The sequence below is a fragment of the Brachypodium distachyon genome, chromosome 4 (assembly GCF_000005505.3).
Source record: "Brachypodium distachyon strain Bd21 chromosome 4, Brachypodium_distachyon_v3.0, whole genome shotgun sequence".
Classification (NCBI taxonomy): domain Eukaryota; kingdom Viridiplantae; phylum Streptophyta; class Magnoliopsida; order Poales; family Poaceae; genus Brachypodium; species Brachypodium distachyon.
This window is the reverse complement of record NC_016134.3, coordinates 9,346,214-9,369,801: the sequence shown is the minus strand read 5'-3', so window position 1 is coordinate 9,369,801 and position 23,588 is coordinate 9,346,214. Positions and strand designations below refer to the sequence as shown.

Sequence of the window (23,588 nt, the reverse complement as noted above, 5' to 3'; positions counted from 1 at the left end):
GTGCATGTACATGTACTTCAAAGAAAACTACAACCCACAGCTAATATCGATAACCTCAGCAGGTACCAGGGAAGCAAACAAGAATTACACCGTTTAACCTAATGTTGCCTCATTTAACGAAACCTTTGCCGGTTTTACCCTGTCTAAGTTTCCTCCATTTCCCCCCAAATCTGTCAGGAGGCCTGGTAACTTAGGCGGATGTGGCGTGAACCGTAAACGGACCGGGTGTCGTCAACGTGGCAAAATGGACCGACCTTCAGATCGAGAGCCTGAAGATTTGCCTTAATGAATAAAAAAAACCCATGTATTTTGTAAAGGAGGGTGTATCTGGCAAATAGTTTTAATATTGACTATAAAAAGTAGTACGAGGCCAAAGTGAAATACATACATGAAAGCATCCCCACTTTCCGTGTTTAAAATTTGAAATGCAGAAACAACAAATGGAATTGTGCATATACATACTATTTACTTCAAAGAAAACTAAAACCCACAGCTAATATCAATAACCTTAGCCAGGTACCAGGGAAGCAAACAAGAATTAGTGATAGCAATCTGGAGAATTAAAAAAAAAACAGAGGACTTCATGTTGTTGTGATAATCTCACGAGAGTCCCCTGAAACTCTCCACAGGATCCGATTCCTCCAGCATCACTGCTGCCTGGAAGCAGTCAGCGGCGTCAGAGATCCTCCCGTCGAGCTTGTGCACCTTCCCCAGGTTGAGCCACGCCATCCGGTTCGTCGGCTCGATCCTCAGGGCGTCTGACAGGAAGGACCTCGCCGCTGGGAGGTACTTGGGCCCTTGCTTGGAGAGCAGCGCGCCGATGGCCACCTTGGACGGCACGTGGTCCAGCTGCGTCGAGGAGGCATTCACGTAGGCCGCCAGCGCGTCTTCGCTCTGGTTCCGCTTCTCGTGCATGTAACCTGCATTGCATTTTTAGTCAAATTGTCGATTGAGTGGAGATTCGTAAGATTTTGGTGATGGAGTCCTTTTTCTTTTGATGCCATGGAGGTGGTGATGGAGGTGGTGATGGAGGTGTGGCTGACCTTCGGCGTTGAGCGTCATGGCAGAGTATGACTTCAGGGCTCTGGCCTTCTGCAAACATATCTCAGCGTCTCTCCAGTATGAGAGGCTGGAGTAGAGGTTTGCAAGACCTTGCCAGATTTCAAACTCAGTAACACCATCATCCTCTCCCTGAAGAACAGTAGGTGGAGAGTGAATGAATGAGAAATTACAAACAGAAAATAGTAGATAAGATGGTGCTTTTTCTGAATTTGATCAGGAAAACAAACCTGCAACTTTTTAGGGGAATTCTTTTGGGCCTGAACAAGAGCAAGAAGGACCCGGTATGCTTCCACTGCCTCCATGGGTGATGACTGAGCGACCTTCAACTTAGCCTTTATTCTCAGCAATGGCCCTTGATCCCACTTTGCTGTCTCATCTAGCGCAGCATTGGTGGCCACCTCTGCTTCTGAGAATCGCTGCTGCGCGGAGAGAACCAACGCTAGCAACCTCCAACCTTTTGAAACAGACCCACCAGTCGCGTCGATAAACTCCTTCGCGCATCTAAGTGCAGCATTCATGTTGCGCTGCTCAGCGTACTCGATTCCCATGTCGAATATCAGGTTCGAATTGTACCGGTCAAGAGCCATCGATTCTGCAAGCGACTTCATGGTTTCTGTCTGCAGGAGGCATCTTTGGTGATCAGAAGAAACAATCTTAGCCTTCTTACCCAGGCAACTGACCAAGAAATGGAGACCGGCGCTCTTCAGATGAACATCTAGTGATTCAGTATTTGCAATCGCTCTTCTTGCGTATTCAACGCCCTCCGAAGCAAGATGGCACTCCTCACTGCAGATCTTAGCAGCTAAGAGCAACCCCATTGTATCTTTTGGATTCTCATGCTTATTTAGAGACTTCCTCAGGAAATTGAGAGCGACTTCTTTCTGACCAACACCATAGTAGCAAAAAGCTAGAGTGTTCCACCTCTCCGTCCGAGGATATATCCCAGGTAGAACTTCCTCCAGATGCTTTGCGATCAGCGCTGGCTGGTCGCAAATCGACAATGCGAAGGTCAGGTGTTCCATCACCGAGGGATCCCAGTGGGTCTTCCCCTGGTACCACTTCTTCAGTAGTATCGTCAGGAGCAGGATAGCCTCTTCCACGTTGCTCTTTGGCACAAAAGTGCCTTCAGCTTGCGATCCCGAGCTGGGCGGGCTCGCCTCTACACAGCCATACAGCAGGAAAGCAGCAAACCTTTTCTGAATCCTTGTGGTGCATTCCTCGTCTAGATTCCACGAGCTGAGAAGAGCCCGTCGGTAGGCAGCTAATGCATCCTGAAGAGAGCCAGCCTTTTTCCAGGCCTCCGGGAGAAGTTCCACAGATTTATTGACGGTCTCCTGTAGCTTTTGTTCGATATCAGGAGGGCCATTCTGGAACATGCTTTCGACTGAATCAAGGACGCTTTTGCACTGTTGAGCAGCCTCTGCATGTTCCACAAGTATTTGCAAGAATTATTACAAAGTCTCTAACATAAGCAAAAGGAGACTGTTTACCTGTCAGTAGTATGTATATGCTTTTGTAGGAAGCACTAGTGGTGTATAGTAAGTCTGTACCTGTTGATTTGCCTAGCTTCTGAAGGGACAGTGATTTCAAGTAGATGGCTTCAAGAACAAGACTAGCAGCATTTGGCGGGTCGGAACTTGAATCTGATTTCGCCGGTTTCTTGGCGGCTCCCTTGTCAGAAAGGGATGGTTGGAAGCGGGTGATGGCGGCTTGAAGGTCTATGCCATCAAACACACAAAGTGCAGCTTCTACATTGCCCTTCTGAAATTCCAGCCTTCCCAAGAGAGCTCTTGCTTCCTATTACCAGTAGATATATGTAAATAAACCTGGTGAAAACCAATAAGTAAAATGCGCGACCGTCGGAAGTTTCATTTTGAAAAATTGACAGATGATGAATGCACATCATCGCCAGGTTTCAATTTCATATTGAAAAATTGACAAATCATAGTTCATAGCTCAATCGACATTATGAATTGCCCCAATTGACAGTTCCAAACATGGCAATTTTGTTTCAACTCGGTTCCTACATAGCATCATTACATACATTACAAACACCTATCCGATGATCTGATCAAACAGACACATTCAGAGAATTTTCTTCTAGAATAAAAGTTCTTCAGAAAATAAAAAAGTTTCAGAGATTTCAGACCTCGTAGTTGAGGGAGAGCCCCTCGATGGACCCCGCCGCCGGCGGCGGCTCGGCCTCCTTGGCGCTGCCATCCCCCGCGCCCGCCGGCTCCGCCGCGGCCGGCGGTGGCTCCTCCTCCTTGGCCTCCGCCGGCGCCTCCGCGGCGGGACCCGCCTCCCCGTCCTCCTGCTCCGCCGCCATGGAAATGCAGCAGAGGCTTCGCACCGACGGGCACCCGATTGTCGTCGACCTTAGGAAGCCCTCGCTTCTTTCCGGCGGCGATCGAGAGGGAAAGCCGGCAAACTTTTTTTTTCCTTCTTCTTCTTCCACCGTTTGTATCTTCTTTTTTTTTCACCGATGATAATTTTTTTTCTTCTAATTTTAGCAGTTCGGCAAACTAATCTCTCTCCCTTTCTCTCTACTGGTTTCTGCCACGTGTAAGCATCGCCAAGAAAAACAGCAGAAAAATAAGGGACGCCTTACGATTTATTTGGCATTTTGGCAGAACAAATAATGTCTAGGTCTGCCTGATCTGAGTAGAGCTCAAATGGATAAAGGACAGTGTCACTCACTCACAGGCTCTAGCGCTCTAAGTGACGCAACAATGTGACATTTTGTCAAACATAATATAAAACATATTTTAGAAAAAAATATATATGCAGAATAAAAAAATTAGTCTGCGAATTTTTTACAGGGGTTTTAACTTTTTGGAAACAAATTTATCTTTGAGGTGGTTACAAAAATTTGCAATTACCCGTATCGATTTGAAAAGATCGCTGACGGAGCCCACTAAAATGGCCCGGCCTACACAAAACAATTGGGCCCGAACCGGCCCCACAATTTCAACGGCCCATTTCCATCTCCCCACAAAATCCTCGCTTCCACTGACGAGCAGGCCCCACCTGTCTGTCACTCTCCCCGCGCCTACTCCCACTCCGGCTTGGACTCCTTCCTTCCTCCGCCCGCTCCCGCCCCCTGCCGCCGCCGGCGACCACCGGCTCTATCCCCCTCCCTCTCGCCGCCGCATCCACATCGACCGCATTCAACCGCGCCACCCGCCTCCCGTTACCCGCGACACGCCCTACCGCCTTCGGAGCGAGGGCAGGGGGAGCAGCGATGGTGGTCATCACCCCGCTCGCCGACAGCACCAGGTCCGGCCCCATCCCACCCGCTCCTACTTCCTCCCCATATCCTCCTCTCCGTCGAAACAAGAAGGTCGACGCGATTTGGTTGCTGCTTGGGGTTTTTAGGGGGTTTAGTTGGTGATCGTGTTGTTTGTGAGCTGTCTGCAGCAGCAGATGGGCGGGGGTTCCTCCGACGAAGAAGAAGTCCGGCGGCGCCGCGAGGGTTCCTCAGCCCGTCAATCCGCAGAACCAGAGGTACTACTAGCATTCATTTCTAAACCTGCACTTGGCATGCTATAAGGGCGGCAGAAGCTACTACTGATCGAGGCGTTTGTTGCGTGATAAACTTATCATTAGTTCCTATTTTGCGTCGTGAAATCGATGCATTAATCGGTGTCATTTGATCAAGTTGCGGAGAGGGGATTGTTCCGGAGTGGAGTAAGATGTTCTGCCTCGATAGTGTTTTAGGTGTTTGCTAGAATGGGGATATAGGGCGGTTTCTGGATGGTCTCATGTATTTATGTTGTTTGGTTTAGGCAGATTATACCGAATGTATCGTGCCTTTGTTGGGCCGTTGTATTAATATTGCTGAACTGGTGATATAGTTTTAAGTTTGTGGAGGGTGTTTTGCATAGATCAGTCAGTAATCTTGCTTGGGTGGAGGTGCACATGTCTTTGGCGTTATTTGGATTTAGTTAAATAGAGAAAGGAATATCAATATGCGAAATATATCGTGTCTTAGGTGTACCATTGAATTAATATTGCTGAATGGATAATATGGTTGTAAGGTTGTGGAGAGTTTTTGTTTAGATTGGTCGGTAGTTTTACTTCTGTGTTGAAATAATAGCTTGAATTGGATGCCGGATATGTGGATTCCTTAGGCATACATAGTGTCCAATCAACCCATGTATATGCAAGCAGAGAGGATTCATTCTTATCGCTGTCTGGTGGAATTTCAGCATGGATTTCATGAGCACTGCCGCGTGGGGCAACAAACTGATGCTCCCATCATCAAATGCATGGGGTTCACTCCGACTTCTGCATCCCAAGAATGATGGAGCTTCTGGTTCACCTAGCCACATTGATGACCGCCCTTCTTCTCGAGGAAGCTCAACGTCATCATCAACAGTTGGAAGTGACTTCCGTGACGTACCATTGTATCACGTGCCTACTGTTACGAATCGTCCTCGAAGCACCGAGACAAGATCAGGAAGCTTGCAGCATTCTTGTTTTCCAGATTCTTTCACTAATGTTCTGAAAGCACCATCACGAACTATTGCCAAACGGGTATGCACCTCATCTGTAACTCAAGTTAGCCACTCAATGAATAGATATATCTAATAGTTCATTTTGCCAATGTAGGCACCTACATCACATGGGAAAGGGTTCAGCCTGAGTATAGATGATTTCCCAGTACTTGGCTCCAAAAATTCTGCGTCAAACAGTCAACAAGGTGACTAACTGTAACATAACATTTGACTTGCACAAAACACGTTTGTAGTTTCTGTTGTGCATGTAGCATATGTAAACTCATCTTGTTTAACACCGAGTTATCTGGGAATAAACAGATAGCTGATGGTATTTTTCTTGTTTGAACAGGTCTATATGTTCAGCTAAACTGATATTGCTTCCATACATTTTATCTGGGAATCTACAACATTTGTTGTCCTTACGCTTTGCCTTTTCAGTTACAGGACATAGTTCAGAAGGGCGTCCAACTATTGGTTCTGGTATTGTGGTGTCACAGGATGGACAAAGAAAGAGGCCAATGGCTGGTATACACTTGATTCATTAAGCTATCCCACTATTTCATATTTCATTACCTCACGGTTGGTCATACCATCATAGCAATTTGTGTTGAGTAAATTTAATTTCTTTTGCATATGATGCGATATGTTTCTCTTTGTGTCAAATGGTGAAAGACATTTTTGTATGGCAGGAACTGGTGAGGTAATTTCATCTTCCAATTATGAGCATGAAAGTACCTTAAGAACAGACTATGTCTGTGAAGGAGGTGATCCAATTCCTGCTGCAAAGTTGACAAGTAAAGCCCAGAAGACTCAACCGCATGGCCCACAAGCTCCTAATTTGTGTATGCCTCCTCCGTGGTTAGATTACTGGCATCCTCCTCCTGATCACCCCCCTGATGAAAACAGAATGTTGCATCGAGCAGAGGCACCATATGATCCATACAAGCATGCAGACCCCTCTGGCAGTTCCCTGGTTGAATCTTTTGCTCACTCTGGCCAGTTCACACTCAATCAGGACGCAGCATTAAGGCCGTATGCACGAGAGGATGGGTGTTGCCTAGACATCAGGGGTCTATCTCATCCTCAGGTACCCGCTGATCATCGCCTCACAGATCAACGTCCTCACGTTCTTGGGAAGGTCAAGGATGATCTTTCAGATGCAATTGACATTGAGAAGCAACCTATCATCAAGAAGGATGTGGCCCTATTAGAGAAAATAAAGTGCCTAAACAACAAAGCTAGAAATTTTCATGCCCTTAAGTTGTCTAATCTACTTTCATCCATGGAATCCAAGGTTGAGCACGAGAAAAACATTTGTGCTGAGCTAGATCATGTGACAAAAGATATTCTCTTAAGTGCTGCCACCAGTGAAATCGGTCCTGACTTTGACAGGGGTAATTCTGTTTCCGAAAGCAACAACCCTATGCCAATTAATCCACCAAATGTGCCTACTGATGGTGTAAGTGTTGTTGGTCTGTCAGAACAAAAGGCTACTGAATTTTGTGAAGCTGGAAAACTTGGTAAATCTGCTGATTATCTTGCATATGGAAGAGGCACTACGTCAAGAAACTGGCTCGATGGCTGTGCTAAGGACATGCCATGTAGTATTTCGAGACATGGATGGGAAGGGCAGTCTATGGTTGACGCTTTGCGAGCAATTGTTATAAGAGATGCTCAACAAAACCAACCTTTTTCTAGGAACACTTCACAGCAGGCATTAGTGACAGCTGCTGATAAGGTGCAAAATTTGCTTGATTATGATGGCCAGGTATGTGGTTGTAATCTCCTTAGGACCTCATGAGTAATGAGTTTTATACAGAGATCAAATAATGCAGTACATGCATCCATTTTAGTGCTTGTACAAATTATGATTGAAATGTCCATATTACTGGTAGGGTTAGGCATGTGCATGGGTGGTTTGGATCATTCAGTGTATACATTGTATTGATTGTATCAGTTCTGCTATGCAAAATTTTGTGCGGCATACACGTGATGAAGGATAATATGTTTCTTTACTGTTTTAAGATGTCATATAACTTTTCGTTCTGTAAAGTTGTTAGTTCTTCACTTAGATTCGAGACGCCAGTCCTCCTCTAAACCTTCATATTAGATATTTCTGTTATTTCCAAGAATGCATTCACTCGATAAATTCATTTCTACTTCAGTGTGTCTCTTCCATGTATTGCTTTCGAGTTCCACAAATTTTATTTAGGCACATCTTTTTTTATTATAATGTTATGTGTGCCACTTCTGTTTTCTGGAGATTCATTAACAGAGTGCGCGATAAAGTGGCAAATGTGGAGAGATGAAATGTTAAAATAGGCAAGCAAATACTGCAAAAATGTTAATAATGATCGATGAATCTTATGCCACCAGTGTTGTTTAACTAGTGTTTCTTTTGGTGTATTTAGCATTCAAGAATGAGATATTTATCAGCTCAAGCTGCAAAACAACTACAGGATGCGAATGATTGGATTAGTAAACAGAAAGTAAATGCTATTGCAAGACTAGAAGAATTGAACAGACATCAATTATTGCAGAGTCAGAAATCCAATGATGCACTCTTAGAAGCAGATAACAATCTGTACCATGAACAAAAAACTGGACGTGATGGAGCAGAAGATACATGCTGTATTGTCTCTGCTGATGGTCCTAATGTGCCTTGGCCAGCAAATGGAGTTGACTATGCTACAGTTTCCAGCAGTTCCACTCCAGCATCAAATACTGAAGGTGTTAGTAAAGGTCCGTGGATTCATAATGTCATGTCCTCAGCCAAGAACACAGAGGTTAACATGATGGCATGCAAAAGCACCTCACAGTCACATGACAACAGTGCCCTAAAACACTGGCAGATGGAGGATAGGCAAAGACAATTTTATTCACGTGAGCCAAATATAAGGGAGAGATCAAACATAGCTGAAACCTCAGATTATGTTAGCAACACCGCTGAGACTCCTGCAGACACACTGGCTACTGAAGCTAAACCTCAGGAGAAACTCTCAACGAGAAACAAGAATATCAAGAGGGACTCTGCTGCAGTTAGGCCCGCATCACCACCTGTGTTTGGCAGTGAGAAGAATACTATAGAAGTCTCACGTATGCATCAAACCCTTGTCCCATATGTTGCCATCAGCAGTTCTATGGTTCCTGCCCAGGTTATTTCTGCTAAAGGTATTATGGTGGGTGGTATAATGCTTGATGATGTTCCACTTGCTTCGGTAAACCAGGAGTTGGCAGCGGCGGCTAAGGAAGTACACAATAAAGCCAATAGCCTGTCAAAGCCTCAGCAGATCAAGAAATCAGGAAAGGACCACTGCAGTGTACCGCCTGTTGAGAGTCCAGTTTGGAATGATAGCGTCCTGCACACACCAATTAAACAGACAGGCAACAGAGAAAAGCATGAAGAAGGCGGTCCAAATAGCATGCCTGTATCTGCCGTGCCACAACCATCTGGAAATCACAGTACGATTAGGGAGAAAATGGCAACAATGCAAAGGAGTGAAACCGGTTGGTATGCCCATAAGCCGGTATACGAAGAGCTGCAACGGAAGAATCTGGGGCAAACATTGCCAGCAGAGAACCACAAAACATCTTATGATAATAGGGCAAATGCCAATTTGGAGACCACGAGTCATGATAAAGAAGCACATGTTAATCTCACCTCTGCTAAAGCCGATGTTCCAACCGAGCTCAAAAACTGGCTGGATAAGAAGATGGGCTGGGGTCAAGGGAGGCATCGTGCTTCTTTGCAACAAAAGAGTACTGAGGGATTGGCTTCGGTGGTGCAAAATCTTGCTGAACCAGCATGCTACTTCAATGTGGCAGATGTCGTACAGGAGTTATCTGATCAATGTCGAGCAGAGGAGCAATTTGAGTCCAAGACCCATGATGCCACCGAGGATCGTTCAAAACTAACTGAAACAGTTGTCTTGCCTTCCAGTACTTGGGAAACCTTTCCTGTCAATAATTGGGAAGGACACCGTGCAACTGACAGTCCAAGGCACTACCATGTTGAGGGTCAAAGAAATGCAGGAAGTAGCTATGGCTACAAGGAGAGGGCAGGCAGGGGACGCTTCATCCGCGGAACGTCAGATCTATCCATATCTCGCTGGATGCCCAAACACATCTTCCATCCTCAGAGCAATGCACAAGACGATGACATTTCCGAATGGTTGCAGGATTCACACCACAGCTTATCTGACACGAACAACTCACATGGCATGGATCGCAAACTGACTCGTATTGTTGACAGAGATGGTGGAATGGATCTCCAGGGTGGACAAGGCAATGATCTAGGCATGAGTTTCAAAGATGAAAACCCTCTGATATGGAACGAAACAGAGTGGGAATATCAGCAGCTCTTTCCAGCACCACACCATTTTGGCCAACAACACAGCCGGAGTGACTGGGACGCAAATGAGGACAGGCAAAAGGGAAGAGGCAGACACTCTGAGAACTATGATGCTGAGGAGGTAGGATGTCCTGATGGCTGGGATAGAAAACCGACGCAGATAGTCGACGGAGATAGTGGGATGGATCTGCCGAGTGGAAAAGGCAATGGAGACATGAGTTTTGAAGAAGAAAACCTTGTTGTATTGAACGAAACTGAGTGGGAATATCAGCAGCTCTTGCCAGCACCACATCACCTTGGGCAACAGCACAGAGGGAGGGACCATAACGCAAATGAGGACAGGCAAAGGGGAAGTGGTGGACACTCTGAGTACTTTGATCCAAAGCCGGTAGGATCTCCTGTTGCTGCCTGTAACATCCAGCGGAACACCGGTGGTGCCATTGATGATCCAGTGGATTCCTGCGAAACACCAGCTGCATCTAGGGCTCGCTGGATGCCTAAATACATCTCCCATCCTCAGACCTATGCACAAGACAATGGCATCTCTGAATGGCCGCGGAACTCCCACCATGGCTTACCTGACAAACACAACTCGCATGGCATGGATAGCAAATCGACACGGGTAGTCGACAGAAAGGGTGCAATGGATCTGTCGGGTGGGCAAGGTAATGTAGGCATGACCTTCGTAGACGAAAACCTTGCGGTATGGAACGAAAAAGAGTGGGAATATCAGCAGCCGTTTCCAGCACCACATTGCCTTGGCCAACAACACGGTGGGAGGGGCCGCAGCGCAAATGATGGTAGGCAAAGGGGAAGAGGCAGACACTCAGACACTCTTGAGTACCACAGTTCGGGTCCTGTAAGATCTCCGGATGCTGCCCCAGACGTCCAGTGGAACACCGGTGGCGCTGTCGATCATTCGAACAGGGGGCATCGGGCTTCTTCAAGAGCAGGAAGTGGGCACGTGGAGCGCAGGCACTACATTTGAGGCTGCGGTTGGATAGCTGTGCTACATCGAATCATTTTAAGTCAGTCGTGGTGTTTTTCTTTCAAGTTTATGCGTCCTTTTTGTTCCAAGTCAGTTTCTTCCTCCGGGCATGTGAATTGTGATGCATTTACTTGTAGGGAAAACTTTATAATTTTATATCTTTATAAATATACGTATAAGTTCTGCTTGAGGAATGTTGTACTTCTGATGGCCTGCTGTTTGGGTTCGTTTCATGATAGAACCTTGCTGGTCGATTTGTTCAGTTGATTATTAACAGCGTTGGAGACTCTACCTTTGTCATTGCTTGTGTTTGTTTGATATATCTACAGTATACTTCCTCTGAATCCAATTGCAATTCTTTCAAAATATGTGCCCGGTGATATATTTTTAGCATTGACAATCAATTTGTAGAAAATTGCCTATATTGCAACGTGGGATTGCCTTGAGAAAACATCAAAGATCGATATAACTTGTAACCTTGGTTTATTTGCAGAGTACATAATATTTCTGACGATGTTTTACTTGCTCACATATATATTAACATTTACATGCACCATGGTTTCTCAAGGGATTTTTAGAATCCCACAAGTTTGCAAACTCGCGAACGTGGGTGTCTCCAGCTATAGTTGTGTGCCGGTATGCATGAGCTAGCTAATTGCATGGAACCATATTAATTGTCCAAAAATTAATTCTGACCGAGGCCGAGTTAAGATATTTCATTTTTTTATTTACGACAACTCATTTTTGTACTACTAGTCTACATTAAACCTTCGGCCCGTGGCGCCCCCAAGACTTCCATGAGCCTCTATTTAAAAACATCCATCAACAATTCTACATTTATGTATGAAATGAACAAACACAAGTAGTGTGATAGAAAGGACTAGAGAGAGCCTCTCCGTCTCTTCAGAACAAGTATGGCAATCTTCAAGAAGAGAGACAGGAGTGCCCTGTGCTTGCTGCTGCTGGCTCTTCTTGTGGTGATCACGGCTAGTACCCTTCTCTCTTCTTGTGATGCGAAAAGAAGGGCCATTTACGGTATTCTGTTCTCTCTGAACTCTCACCTTTGCCACTCATGCTAAACTTGTTACTTGCATATTTCTTTTACATTGTTGGGTTTCAGGGATTTAGTTTTTTTTCAAGAAACATGTTCTTCTGCATCCATTCTTCTTTCGACAATAAATAAATAAACATATCATAAGAATATATACAATAGGATTCATGATGCCCTAAACAGAACATTTCATTTGAAAAACTTGTAATATCTAGAAGAAAAATGAGCGCAAAAAAAAAACTAGGAGTAGTACTTATACTCCGTTTGCTCCTTTCAATATCAAATGCCTTCTCTTTTTGGGTCCTTCTATCTAAATCCTTGCTCCGGCCACTCTCAAGGGAGAGCATTGGTTCTCAACATAACCGACTAGCCGGTGCAATATTTTGGAAAAATCGACTTACCATTGGGCAGATTAATTATACACCATCTACTAATTAATTAGGCTGAATACTATACTGTACTGTTTTCTTGTTTTTTTGTGCAGATGGATGCTTCATGCCGTTGCCCATCAAGCAGTGCAACATGAGCCAGTGCAAGCAGAGCTGCAGGGATGAATCCACGGCCTGCTGCAGAGCCGTTGGCGACAGGAGCAGCATGTGCTGCTGCACCACGGCCAAGCTCGATGCATATGGTCGAAGATATTTGGTTCAGGATTTATAGTCATCCCTTACATTGAGATGATTAAATAAAGGAGAGAGGCTTCATCAATGAAGAGAAATATTTTCTCACCTTTCGCAATTTATGATGTATTAGATTTCGTTCAGATAAGAGTTTGATCAAGAATTAGTTTGTTAATATGGGATTTTTATGGCATGAAATTTCTATAGATTCGTCAAGCACTTGGTGCTAATTATGGTTTCAGGTCATATAGTACTACATGTCAATCAAGTACGGAGTACTTCTTGGTTAAAGTTTTATCTGAATTAAAATCTTGGTTAAAGTTTTGTCTTAATATGTCTCCGACTGATGGAGAGAGAGGGATAATGCAAGTCATTAAGTCTCCTAATGCCGGTTTTGAAAACAAATAAAAGTCTTTTTTTTCATTCTCCCAATCAAAATATCTGATTAATTTTGTTTGCATTCTAATGCCCGCACAGGAAATTTTGTTTGCATTATCTGAAGACAAATTAAATCTCACAAGCAGCAACTAGCTGTGTGCAATGTGCAAAACATTAATTAGCTTGCTTGACAGTTCAAACTTTAATTCGACGCATGAATCCAAGTATTATGTACAAACAAACAACAGGCCAACTCAGAAGCTGAAATTTGATTCTCTATTTCCCTATATCAGAGATCTTACACAACTGAGCTACTAATTCGATAGTTACAAACGTCCGATAATTGGCTGATATTGTTTGTCAAATTTTTAAATTTTGACTTAGGATAAAACTAAAACATCTTATGATTTGAAATGGAGTGAGTATAAAGAACTCGAATTCATGTAATAAAACAAGACACTGTTATTTTGGTAACATGGCTTGGATTGTTTGTTTTCAAAGGGCTTGCTCTGAAAATTATTTCAGTTTAGAGCATCGTAGGGTCTTCATTGCCGAAGAACTCACACATCACCACGAGCACGATAAGCGTCTTGAGCACTGTCAGGTCTGAGAACTTGACCCTTTTCTCCAGACCCAATAGCCCAGAGGTCTAGTGAGGCAACGACAATGGCCCAATGAATTTCTGGCCCTGAGGATTTTCTACAGGAATAGAAGCCCACAGCACATTCTCTCTCTCAAAAAAAGAAGAAGCCCATAACACGTCCACCGGCCATCATATCCAATGGTCAAGAGCGCCCAAATCATAGCGTGGGAGGTCTTTTAGACAACTCAATTTTAATGTCCTAAATAAATACAAAATGAAGCCAAATATTTATCCTATTCATTTTACCTAGAAAAATACGGCAATACCTGAGACCATTCATTGGCAATTAAAACATTTTATTAATTGCCAGTAAATGGTCTCAGGTATTACCGTATTTTTCCACGTATTTTACTAGGAGCAAAAGATTTCATGCATAAATCATCATTGAACTAACGAATACGATCTTGCCGGTGCTGCCATATATCACTAGCTATAATAAGAGAAGATTGCTCTTTTAAATTAATATGGCATATACCAATTAAGGTCGATCACAATCTAACTTTAATGCTCAATCAAATTAATCATCAAATCAATAGCCCATGTAGAAGAGATACCACACATCTTTCCATGCAGGAGCCTCTATCTAAACACCTGCCACCATTGAAACATCACATCACATCACAAAAGAGTAGTGATCATAGAAAGGGAAAGGTCCTTGCTAGCTAGCTCATGGCGATCTTCCAGAGGAAGAAGAAGACTGCCCTGTGCTTCTTTCTGGCCCTTGTGATGACGGCTAGTTCCCTCCTCTCATCATGTGATGGAGAATCTGACGGTACATATACAGCTTGATTCCCTCTCTCTCTATATATATATAGCCAACTTTAATCATCATGATATATTGATCATATTTATTCGTTCATTTTATTAGAACATTGCTTCATCCCGTTGCCCATCCCGCAATGTGACATGAGCCTGTGCCAGCAGAACTGCGGTGATGGATGGGTGGCACACTGCAAGCTTATGGAACCCCGCAGCAGCCAGTGTTGCTGCAAACGCAAGCACAGACTCCGTGACGTTGCTGCTCCAGCCTAAATATGATCAAATTAAGGATCGATATGTAGATCTTGATTAATTAGTTGATAAATTATAAGAAGATGTATGCATGCGGAGTGTGTAATGTTATGCCTACAATATAGAACTCTCTGAACTTCGTTCCCAGCAAGATATACAGAGTGAGTTGTCGTGTGTACATGTCAACAAGTGTGACGTGGATGCCATGTCATCATCCTATGTGGAATAAGTTGTGATGACAAGGTATATATCCGTAGTTGACGAGGCACCGACATGGCACCTGACGTGGCAGTTCGGTCCGTCGAGGCCCAATAAGAAGGAAATGCCCCTTAGATGATTCTCCAGGCCCAAGAACTCGGTTTATTCCATTCCAAGCGTCCATTTCTATTCAATTCGGTTCAACCCATCTACGGGCGCCCATTCCATTCTGTCCAACCAATCTACCAAATGGGAGTATATATACTCTCCTCTCTAGCATTTCGTTGATATAGACATCTCTCCTCGTCTTTGTGTATTTTTGCTCTACATAATTAACCTGACAATATTAAAGAAAAACAAGTTGGCAGATTAATAATATATTTTGGTAAAAAAAGATTAATTATATATGCACTAATTAAATGGCCTGACAATTAATCTATCTATTATAAAGGATATTTTGATCGAGCAAAGCATGCATGAGGAGATCGAACATGTTGCTTGCTCCTGTGTTTGCAAAAACTGTTACTCTTGCTTATTTCCGTGTGAAGTTCACCAACTTTGTGTTCTTTTTAGTCCTAGGCGCCTCAGGCAAAATAAGCTCCCAAGGTCATAATATAATCTTAGACAGTCTTCCTTTAAGATCACAACCTTCAAAAGTTGTCGTAAAATAAAAGCAATAAAGAGGCAACATCAGATACCCGCAAAAAAAAAAGAGGCAGCATCGATTAATATCAGTCTGAAAAGGGGAAAAAGACATCACTTGTGACCTGCTCATGGTACCAAACCAAGGGGTGTTAATCTCTGGCGTGCTAGTGCTTTGGAGAGCTAAAGCCTAGCTACGAACCTTTTTGTGAATCATGTATTATTCTCCCATTTCCATCCAATGGGCCGATATAGTACTCCCTCCGATTCATATTAATTGTCAAAATATTACATGTATCTACGCTTTTTAATCATAGATACATCTATATTTGGGCAAATTTGAGACAATTAATACGGATCGGAGGGAGTAACAGATTTTTCATCACGTGACAATGAACATATGGGATAAATAACCATGCCATATATGCACACGGCAACAACTTCCACATGGGGTCTTTTCGTTGTAGTCCATGTCTACTAGTTGGATCGTGCTTCTGTATACAAGTTCATTGAAGCAACTCTCAAGAATAGGCTCGCTTTTTTTTTCTCATGTGGATAAAACCTTTGGCTATCCACCTCCAGCTCAATCTTTCTTTCTCAATCTTAGTCCTTTGAAAAAGAAACACTTATACAATCAACAAGCCTTCAAACGAGAGAGTAGGTTCCAATAGCTAAATTAATGATTCCTCTTCATGTCTTCACTTGTTGGTGCTCATGAGGACAAAGTGAATACTACAAAATATTCTTTTATAATAGATCCTTTGTCAGTCTCTGTCAGATAGAGTTTCCATTCTTTAAATATGTCATTACTAAAAGCTTCCCTGCCTCCCACCTTGCTCTCAAGCATGGGATGCTCAAGCTATAAACTTCTTCGTTTCTCATCTTCCACGTGCTATGAAAATTCTGGCATGACGAATAAACAACAATCTTGGTGTTTAATAAGACACTATCGTGGTAGAGCTCATCACCCCGTAGCTTCGTACAACATGCATGTCACAAGTGAGATCCGTTTGCCTCTTTAATCGTACTAGCAGTCTTATGCCGCCCCTTTCACAGATTCAAGATTTACGGGTATTGGATTTAGAAGGTTGTGATCTCTTTGATTCTGGAAGACAAAATAAGATTAATCTGCATCTCGTGAGTTTACTAGACCCGAGGTACCTAGGATTAAATAGAACCAACGCGAGGGAACTTCCCATGGGAATAGGGAAGTTACGGGTTTTACAGAAACTGAGAATACATGTTTATAAGAATTATCATCGAGTTAATTTCTTTCGGCTAAGACAATTGATACGGCTGTGTTGATAGTCACACAAAGATGTCAGGCGGGTTAGGGAACCTAGTGTCCACATGAGAGCTAAGCACACCGGAGGTGGTCTATTTTTTCTCAAAGAAGAATTGAAAGAGTTCGGAAATCCGACCGAATTGAGGTACGTTCCCATGTCTTAGAGTGTGCAGGTTCTTGGACATTATGGCAGTGCCGTCTAAGTTTGCACAAGGATCTATGCTAGTGGTTAAATCCCTTTGAGCGTGTAACACCTACGGTGGTACCTCTTCTTGCTCGGTCATGAGTCAAACACCAGTAATTACTCCTTGCAAACAAATAGTTAGATGCGCGGAGGGGGGGGGCATGACCATGGTCTCCAGTGCGACACGGTTTGGATACATGGAGGAGATTACCAGTTTGGAGAGCCTTGGGAGGTGAATGAGGAGTTTCGTCAATTCTTTCCCACTAGCGCAATGTAATTTATGGACCACAAGATCCTCACAGGGAGCTGCAATTCCACCACACCGTGACCTCCCAATGGGCCAACAAGAGCATCTGAACTCTCTACAATCAATTTCTTCAATGACGTTAGCATCAGGAAGGTGCTTCAACTCCAGAGGTGGGAACTTCTTGAGTGTAAGCTCCTCAACCTTTGTCAGGTTATTAAATGATAACACGTGGTCTAAGCTGTGCAGATCATCCGTCCCAACAATTTGCAATTGAACGCTATAGGATGTTACTGAGTAACACAAACTCTCTAGTAGCTTCACATCGCTTATGTTCACTTGATGTAGAGTTTCGGTCCATGGGATAGGAGCAATTAACAAGAATTCTGGACAGTTCTCTATCTTAAACTCTTTCAGTTTGGGAAACCGGTCCATATTCCAGTCTTGTTCAGGAGGGTAAAGAATTGGTTTGCAAATGGAAACTCCAATAGTTTGGGGTAACCTTGGATAACCAGTAGTTGCAAAACAGGGAAAAGATGACGAGCATCCCCTGCTGTTACCCATTTTTCTAAACTTCCCAAGTGAGTCTAAGCCTTATTAACCTGCAAAATAGGGAACATATGAGCAGCCTGTGATACCGATTGTTAGAGAAATTACTAAACCAAATGAGTGCAATTGTAAATCTTATTCACCTACAAAAGCTTTGTTCTATAACAAAGTCCTTCATATTGGCAATATTCTCCAATTTTACTTCACGAAGATCACACTTTCGAAATTAAGGAAAAACTTCCCAAGAAACACCTGACAGATGAATAGATTGTAGACCTTTTACAACAAGCTCACCACCCAGCCAGGTTGGACATAGAGGGCCTCCGTGCCCTCTAATGCACAACTTTTGAAGATATCCGGTGGTTGGTTGAACTTGGTCATGAGTCAAACACCGGTAATTGCTCTTTTCTATATCTGATCCTGCTCTTCTTGCTCGGTCATGAGCATGGTCTCCAGTGCGGCACGGTTTGGACACATGGAGGAGAAACACACTCTATGTACATAAAACAAAGGTCATTTCTTTAGGATACCTTTCTTTAGGTACTCGTATGTGCGGCCGTACTAATTCACTACCGTGATCATGATTGGTATGCATGGTTCCAATTGAATTATTTGGAACCAAGATAGTGATCATTTATGAATGAAATTTAAAAAAAAATTACTTCCCCCCTTAAATCATTGATATTATTGCTCCACGATGTTAGCATTAAAAATGAAGAATTTACAAAAAGATTTCTAAATTTTTATGAGAATTTTACAATTTGCAGGAGCCTCCAGTGGCGTTTTTGAAATCTAGAGCCGTCCCTGGGGAGGGGTGGGGGTCACTAGGGGCGGTTGTTTCAGAAAAACCATGACTAGAGGGTGGACTCAGATAGTATCTAGGTTTTCTCCGACATCAACCGTCACTAAAAGGGAGGTCAACAGTGGCGGTTTCTAGAAAACATGAGAGGAGTATTGTGTTGTGTAGTATTGCCTAGCTGTGTAGCTGGACAGTGTGTGTCCCAGGAACATGAGGCAAGGTCACATATATATGCATGCATCATTATCTAATAGAAACTTTCTTTTCGGGCAGTTAATTTTCCCGCAGAAGCACACGTTTTCGGTCTAATGGCCTCAAGTGGCCCAAAACACAGGTTTAAGCTCATTGGTCTGGATTCCTGACCGATGGGTCCCACCTGTTTGAAATATACCATTTATAAGATATTTCAAAATGAACTACATGAAAAAATTGCAACCCGGAACATAGTTTTTACTATGTTTTAGAAATACTTTCATTTGTGTACGTATAATAGAGCATGTTAAAAATCTGCATATTCTACCTAAAAAGTAAAATATATACCACCCCTCCATTTCACAAAGGTTGGCGTATTTTGTGTCGTTAAGACAAAGCTTTGAGCAATGATAACTATATCAATATGTGTTTTTTCATACATGAAATTTATATCAGTAGATTCGTCTTTAAAAGTTCTTGTAATGATCATGATTTCATATCATAAAAGTTACATATTAATAAAGTAATTCTTGATCAAAGTCTTGTCTTAACGAATCAAAATATGCCAACCTTTGTGAAATGGAGGGGGTATGTTCTACATTAATTCTACATACTACATGTATACTACATAGTATATGCTACATACACCCAATTGTGGAATTAACTAATGCATGCGTACCTCTCTTGTTCCACGAGACCTACAACTTGAGCTTGGCAGGATGGATACATATATATGAGAACTGAAGATATCAATGGTGGGATGCGTGTCTTCTGCGAGCCTGAGTGCAGCCTCAGCTTCCTGGACTACCTCCTCGGCGCTAGCTCCGTTGCACCAAAGGCAAACACTGGCTTGCCGGAGCGAAGGCAAGTGACTCGTGTCAGCGCTGCCGTGGGCGAATTCGCTGCGGGAGGCACCGCGGGCGCAGCTTTGTCAGCGCGCGCAGCTTCTTCTTAGAAGGCCTAGGCCATGGCGAGGAGGCCGGGGGAAGCACCGCATTTACTCTCTCGTCTCTCTCGCGCACCCATCGCTGAGACTGCCGCCGCCGTAATGCTGTTCCCGCACGCCGTCCTATTAAACCTCTCCCTTTTGTTCCACCTCCCACGTCCTCTTTCCGCCCTCTTTCTCCTTATACAGTTCGACGTAGCCGTTCACACCATTAAACTAGGGAGTGAACTGTTGCGTGTTAGATTTTGCGATCACAAGATATATCAGCGTGTATGTATGTGTGTCGCTAATTACCATCCTCCATGTGGCTAATTTAGACATGTGGGCAGACAATATTTTCCCACAGAACCACATTCACCAAATCCACATCACAAGTGGTTTATTCATATAAATTTTGGTTACCAATACTACATATGCACGACACTGTAGTAAAATTATTGCTCGACGAGAAGCATATGCATTATACTAGCCGCAGCAGCACTCAAGCTTGTCATCTGGACCAGTCTTGCAGTAGGCTCCAAATGAAGGGAGTTGTTTGCCGTATCTGCACGCGATCTTGCAATAGTTGTCATTGCACCTATCCAAAGGAAAGCAGTACCTCTGGACATTCACTTCATCATCACCTATAATGATCCATGTAAAACCCAACATGTATGAGAAGATTGATATATGTAGCCAGGGAAAAAAAGGAATGCAAACCTTTTTTTTTGGAAAACACAGGTATTTTTTTGCTACAACATTTTTTTTTGACAAAACAGGTATATTTATTGTGAAAGGCGGACACAAATAACTCATGTGAGGATTATGAAGTATGGGAACACATAAACAAATTACTGAGAGATGTTATTACTAGTACGCGCATAGCAGGATGTCGATGATGCGTAGATGGAAAACATGATCATCAGAGCCACAGAAACCACAGTTATCCCTGTCGCATTGTTCTTGATGAGTAACATCTTGATGAGGACGAGATAACTTGTGTTCTCGTCGTGTACTTCTGGTACGACGATATTCTCTGGTCTATGCTGGTGTTTTTATAGAGGTTGACGTCGAATCTTATGCTTTGATGAATTAATTTTTTTGCATTAATCTTCAGTCTGCTCCATTGATGCTTTGATGCTAAGATTTGATGTGGTCTTTAATGCAAACAAACAAAATGATATCTCAGATTTCATGCGTATGTATAGCCATATTTTTGTATATTTTATTTCAATCATAATGATATCAGCATTTGTTGCTTTATTTCTTGGCATGAGCTCTCTATCCATTAGTAGAGTAGTTGGCATCAATATCTAGAGACTAAAGTGATATATACAACCTCATTTACTGATTTATTTTGTGTTGTATTGCTATCGTTCTCTTTTTAGGAGAAATATGGTATTCTTCTGTCCAACAAAGGATGTCTCAACACTAAATTTGAATGCATCTATACACTGAGTCATATATTAATACATCCAAATTTTGACAAATTTGAGAGATCTTTTGTTGGACGGAGGGAGTACACTAATTTGTTTGTGTTTTGATGCACTAGGTGGAATTGGCTGGTGTCTAGAAGTGTCGTACCCTCCTCTTCTTGGCAATAACCTCCGGACCTTTTTGTTTACTATGAAGCACAGTGAATTTTCATGTTTAACGAAATTTCTAAATTTTATTTAAATAAAATCCAGAATCAGGCCTTATCATTATTCTTTTCTTCATATACTAACGTATTTTCTCCATGCTCTTATATGCTAATTTAACAACGATTTGGCTTTATATATTAATCTATGAAATAAATTAAGTACAATAGAATGATAGAAATGCAACATGCATAAACACCGATGGTCCTCGATAAACCAAATCTCCATCACGGTCATTGTACGTGGGGGAGGACTTATGCAATCTTGTTGATAGATTTGGAGGAGAAATAGTTTGGGAGTTAGAAAGGTCACAAGTGGATATTTTTGTTAAACTAAAGTGGACGAAGATCATTATTAGGATCTAACAGGCATGGTTCTCTGATTGGCCGAATTAACGGCCAGATGCTTTACTTTGAATTAACGATATAATTTGATATTGTTTTAAGAGGAGATATAATTGGCTTCAGTGGGCTTTGCAAAAAAAAAGGGACAAAGAGGCCATAACTAAGCCCAGCTTTTTTTTGCAAAGCCCACTGAAGCCCAAATATATGTGGGCTGGGCCGGCCGGCCAACACATGGAAATTTTCAGTTTAATTGGCAGCAATAAAATTTCCCTAAAACAAGCAGGTAATAAATGACATCCAAGGATAAGATCGATCGATATGCAGGGTCTAAAGTTAGTACTGTAACAATTAATCAAGATTTGCAGAGTCTAAGAAGGAAGATTTGGCTGCATGGGAGGCGTTTCGAAATTGGGGCCAATATGCAAGGCTGAAACTACGGCAGGGAATTAATCGTTGTTTAGCAGGCTTGAATTGCCCCCTTTCCGGCTGGCCTCTATATATAACAAGGGCCAAGTAATTTGGACTATGCAACTGTAGAAAACATAAGGAGTACACAGGCAATACAAGAGAACAAAGGATTACTAATTTCTTTCTATATTTTCTTGTTCGATCGATCATATGGCGCTTGTCATCAGCAAGGATATCAGGGCTCTCTTCCTTGCAGCTCTTGCAGTCTTGGCTGTGGCCATGATGGTTCTATCATCATGCAACGCTCAAGGTAATAACAACAATACTACTAATAATATACGAGTAAATTTTAAGAAATCACAGTTTTTGGAATCGTCTTTTCAACGGACCACACATTTTGATAATTTGTCCGGAAAACCACACTTTTTCGGACAGATTGTCTCACTCCACCCAAATCAGAGGATTTAACCATTTTGACATGTTTTCTTATGTGTGGGTCCCATATGTCAGGCGACCTCGGGCTTAACCCGACCCGACCCGATAACCTTCTCTCTCCTGTGGGTCCCACTCAAGCTCTCAGATTGCTTTTTCTTCTTCTTCAGCAGCCTTGCAACCTCCACGGCTGGGCGCCTCCTTCTCTCGTCCTTGGCGACGTGTTCGAGCGCCTATTAGGTCCTAAACCGGACCTCCTCCACGCGTGGTCTTTGTTCGCCGGAACGCGAGCGGCATCCTCTGTATCCAGAGCGCCGGCGCGCGCGTCGCCTCACGCCGCCGTGGCCGTAGCCCTCCCCGTGCCGCGAGACGTTGCCTAGAAGCTCCGCCTCGTCGAGTTGATCTTCCGAGCAGAAGAAATCGTCCCCGAGCGCCAAGAATCGTCGCCATCGACATCTTCTTCCCCGGCTCCGGCTGCGAGCCGCCACCACGCGATCTCCTCGTCCGGTGGTCCTCTACCTCCACCGCAGGCTTGGTGAGCTCCGGGGGGACAAGAAGAACCCTTTGGTGCTCTTCCCCAAGCCTCGCTCGCCCCGAGCCGTCCCCGCGCCGTCCACCTACCTCGGCCGCCGCCCGTCGCCGACGAGCTCCCCTCTGCGGTCCTCCTCTGCGGTTTCCGAGCGCGCCCTCGCGTTCGTTGTGAGCTTCTCGTCGTTTTGCCCTGCTTCCCGTGCCCCCGCGCCACCTCCTCCACCGGGCACCTCCCTGCCGACTCCTCCACCGTCGCCCTCGCCGACGAGCTCGATGCGGTAGGGCTTGGTGGCACCGACGACCGTGCCGTGCTGCTACTCGGCCTCCTCCACCGGCTCCCAGTACTGTGCGGGCAGACAAGGGAAGGCGCGGAAGGGGGGGGGGGGGCAGCGAGGGGAGGGCGGAGGACCCGTGGCCTGGCTGCCGGCGTCGAGGGAGACAAGAGATTGAGTTTTTTTTTCTGAGGGCAAGGCTTGAGTGGGACCTGCAGGTCAGAGAGAAAGAAGGAGAAGAACCGTTATAGGGTCGGGTCACGTTAAGCCTTATGTGGCACCTGACAGCGGGCTCCACATGGCAGGAAAACTGTCAACCATGCCTAATCATCAGATT

The 23,588-nt window shown here is 43.8% G+C and overlaps 2 protein-coding genes and 1 long non-coding RNA gene across 4 annotated transcripts; 1 reads left to right on the top strand and 2 right to left on the bottom strand.

The window, feature by feature from the left end:
• Positions 1 to 404: 404 nt before the first annotated feature.
• LOC100841256 (protein NPG1) lies at positions 405 to 3,623 on the bottom strand. Its single transcript, XM_010240691.2, has 5 exons — positions 3,212 to 3,623; positions 2,613 to 2,859; positions 1,290 to 2,482; positions 1,044 to 1,191; positions 405 to 920 (listed from the first exon to the last, which is right to left on the bottom strand). The coding sequence occupies exons 1-5, from the start codon at positions 3,389 to 3,391 to the stop codon at positions 601 to 603; spliced, it is 2,088 nt and encodes a 695-aa protein (XP_010238993.2). The 5' UTR covers positions 3,392 to 3,623; the 3' UTR covers positions 405 to 600.
• Positions 3,624 to 4,103: 480 nt separating this feature from the next.
• On the top strand, positions 4,104 to 11,194 carry LOC100840650. 2 transcript variants are annotated; one of them, XM_024455297.1, is made up of 7 exons: positions 4,104 to 4,341; positions 4,483 to 4,569; positions 5,274 to 5,601; positions 5,677 to 5,767; positions 6,009 to 6,089; positions 6,254 to 7,332; positions 7,976 to 11,194. In XM_024455297.1, the coding sequence occupies exons 1-7, from the start codon at positions 4,307 to 4,309 to the stop codon at positions 10,901 to 10,903; spliced, it is 4,629 nt and encodes a 1,542-aa protein (XP_024311065.1). In that variant the 5' UTR covers positions 4,104 to 4,306; the 3' UTR covers positions 10,904 to 11,194. The 2 variants fall into 2 exon arrangements, with proteins under 2 accessions (XP_024311065.1, XP_014757973.1); XM_014902487.2 differs by having other exon boundaries at positions 6,003 to 6,089.
• Positions 11,195 to 16,974: 5,780 nt separating this feature from the next.
• LOC112268866 lies at positions 16,975 to 19,745 on the bottom strand. Its single transcript, XR_002960349.1, has 3 exons — positions 19,379 to 19,745; positions 17,852 to 18,201; positions 16,975 to 17,761 (listed from the first exon to the last, which is right to left on the bottom strand). It is a non-coding gene; the product is annotated as an uncharacterized LOC112268866 (long non-coding RNA).
• Between the last annotated feature and the right edge of the window lie 3,843 nt (positions 19,746 to 23,588).